Consider the following 1,800-nt stretch of genomic DNA (forward strand, 5'->3'; position numbering starts at 1 on the left):
GTGTGTGTGTGTGTGTGTGCTGTGTGTGTGTGTGTGTGTGTGTGTGTGTGTGTGTGTGTGTGTGAGTGTGTGTGTGCTGTGTATGTATGTGTGTGTGTGTGTGTGTGTGTGTGTGTGTGTGTGTGTGTCCATGGGCGTTTAAAGCCTCTTGAGCTTTAATGTTGGTTTTGAGTGGTTTTGAAATATTATCAAAGGTATGCACACACACACACGCGCACACACACACACACACACACACACACACACACACACACACACACACACACACACACACACTAAATATATCATACTCTCCACCACACACTGTTCAGTTTCAACTGTCCCACACACTTGCAGAACACACTTTGATATACTGTAGATCCTCCTACACAATCATACGCACTCACACGCACACACACACACTCACTCACTCACTCACTCACTCACTCACTCACTCACTCACTCACTCACTCACTCACTCACACACACACACACACACACACACACACACACACACACACACACACACACACACACACAGCAAACTCCCCTGCAGCCATTTTCTCATTCCATTTGGATCGGCACATACTCTACCTGGAGGACACACACACACACATTCTCTACCTGGAGGACACACACACACACACACACACACATACTCTACCTGGAGGACACACTGCCTTAAAATGCTTCTCAACACACACACATGAACACATCCAGCACACTCGGCCAGAACACTCAACCTGGCCTAATGCATTTAATATCAGTGTGCTCAAGTGTGTGTGCGTGTATGTGTGTGTGTGTGTGTGTGTGTGTGTGTGTGTGTGTGTTGAGAAGCATTTTAAGGCAGTGTGTCCTCCAGGTAGAGTATGTGTGTGTGTGTTATCTATATGTCAACACAGCAGCATTACGTAAATGATAAGGGTATGTAAAAGTGTAGGCACAGATAAAACTCCCGCTCTCACACACACACGCACACACACACACACAAACACACGCACACACACGCGCACAGAAACGCGCACGCTCACACACACACACACACACGGTTGGCTGTGAGGGTCATTGGGTCACTCACCAGCAGCGAAAGTCAGTCCTGCACTGAGCAGGACACACACGACAGCAAGCTGAATCGTTTCCATGGCGACGGCAGTGGGGTTCCGTCTCTGTGGGATCCTGTCCTGTCCTCCGTGTCCCTCAGTTTGCCTGAGACAGCCACGGCCAATCCCATAAGAGATAAGAAGTCAGGCCACGCCCTGCCTGGCCTCGCTCAGCCAATCACACCTCACGCACATCATCAGATAAGATAGAAGGTCACAGACTTGGACCTCACATCTGGACCAACAGGTAAGTCCTCATCACATCTGGACCAACAGGTAAGTCCTCATCACATCTTGACCAACAGGTAAGTCCTCATCACATCTGGATTAACAGGTACATTTAAATCACATCTAGATAGACAGGTGAGTTGTGATTTGGACAGGTGAGTTGTAATTTGGACAGGTAAATTGTGATTAGGACAGGTGAGTTGTGATTAGGATTAGGACAGGTGAGTTGTGATTAGGACAGGTGAGTTGTGATTAGGATTAGGACAGGTGAGTTGTGATTAGGACAAGTGAGTTATGATTAGGATTAGGACATGTGAGTTGTGATTAGGACAGGTGAGTTGTGATTAGGACAGGTGAGTTGTCATTTTGACAGGTGAGTTGTGAGTTGTGATTAGGTAGGACAGGTGAGTTGTGATTAGGACAGGTGAGTTGTGATTAGGACAGGTGAGTTGTCATTTTGACAGGTGAGTTGTGAGTTGTGATTAGGTATGAC

At 47.3% G+C, this 1,800-nt stretch overlaps 1 protein-coding gene across 1 annotated transcript in view; it reads right to left on the bottom strand.

Annotated features, from left to right (window-relative positions):
• The window catches only part of alp3 (alkaline phosphatase 3), a 20,730-nt gene extending 19,609 nt beyond the window's left edge, over positions 1-1,121 (bottom strand). The window contains exon 1 of the mRNA XM_076281781.1: positions 1,058-1,121. Within this exon, the coding sequence (XP_076137896.1) occupies positions 1,058-1,121 (64 nt within the window). The remainder of the gene's footprint in view (positions 1-1,057) is intronic.
• Positions 1,122-1,800: the final 679 nt, after the last annotated feature.

Source organism: Alosa pseudoharengus, unplaced genomic scaffold (genome assembly GCF_046254945.1).
Source record: "Alosa pseudoharengus isolate Yale_2024_CS ecotype anadromous, Long Island Sound unplaced genomic scaffold, YU_APseudo_1.1 YU_APseudo_1.1_scf_13, whole genome shotgun sequence".
NCBI classification, from domain to species: domain Eukaryota; kingdom Metazoa; phylum Chordata; class Actinopteri; order Clupeiformes; family Clupeidae; genus Alosa; species Alosa pseudoharengus.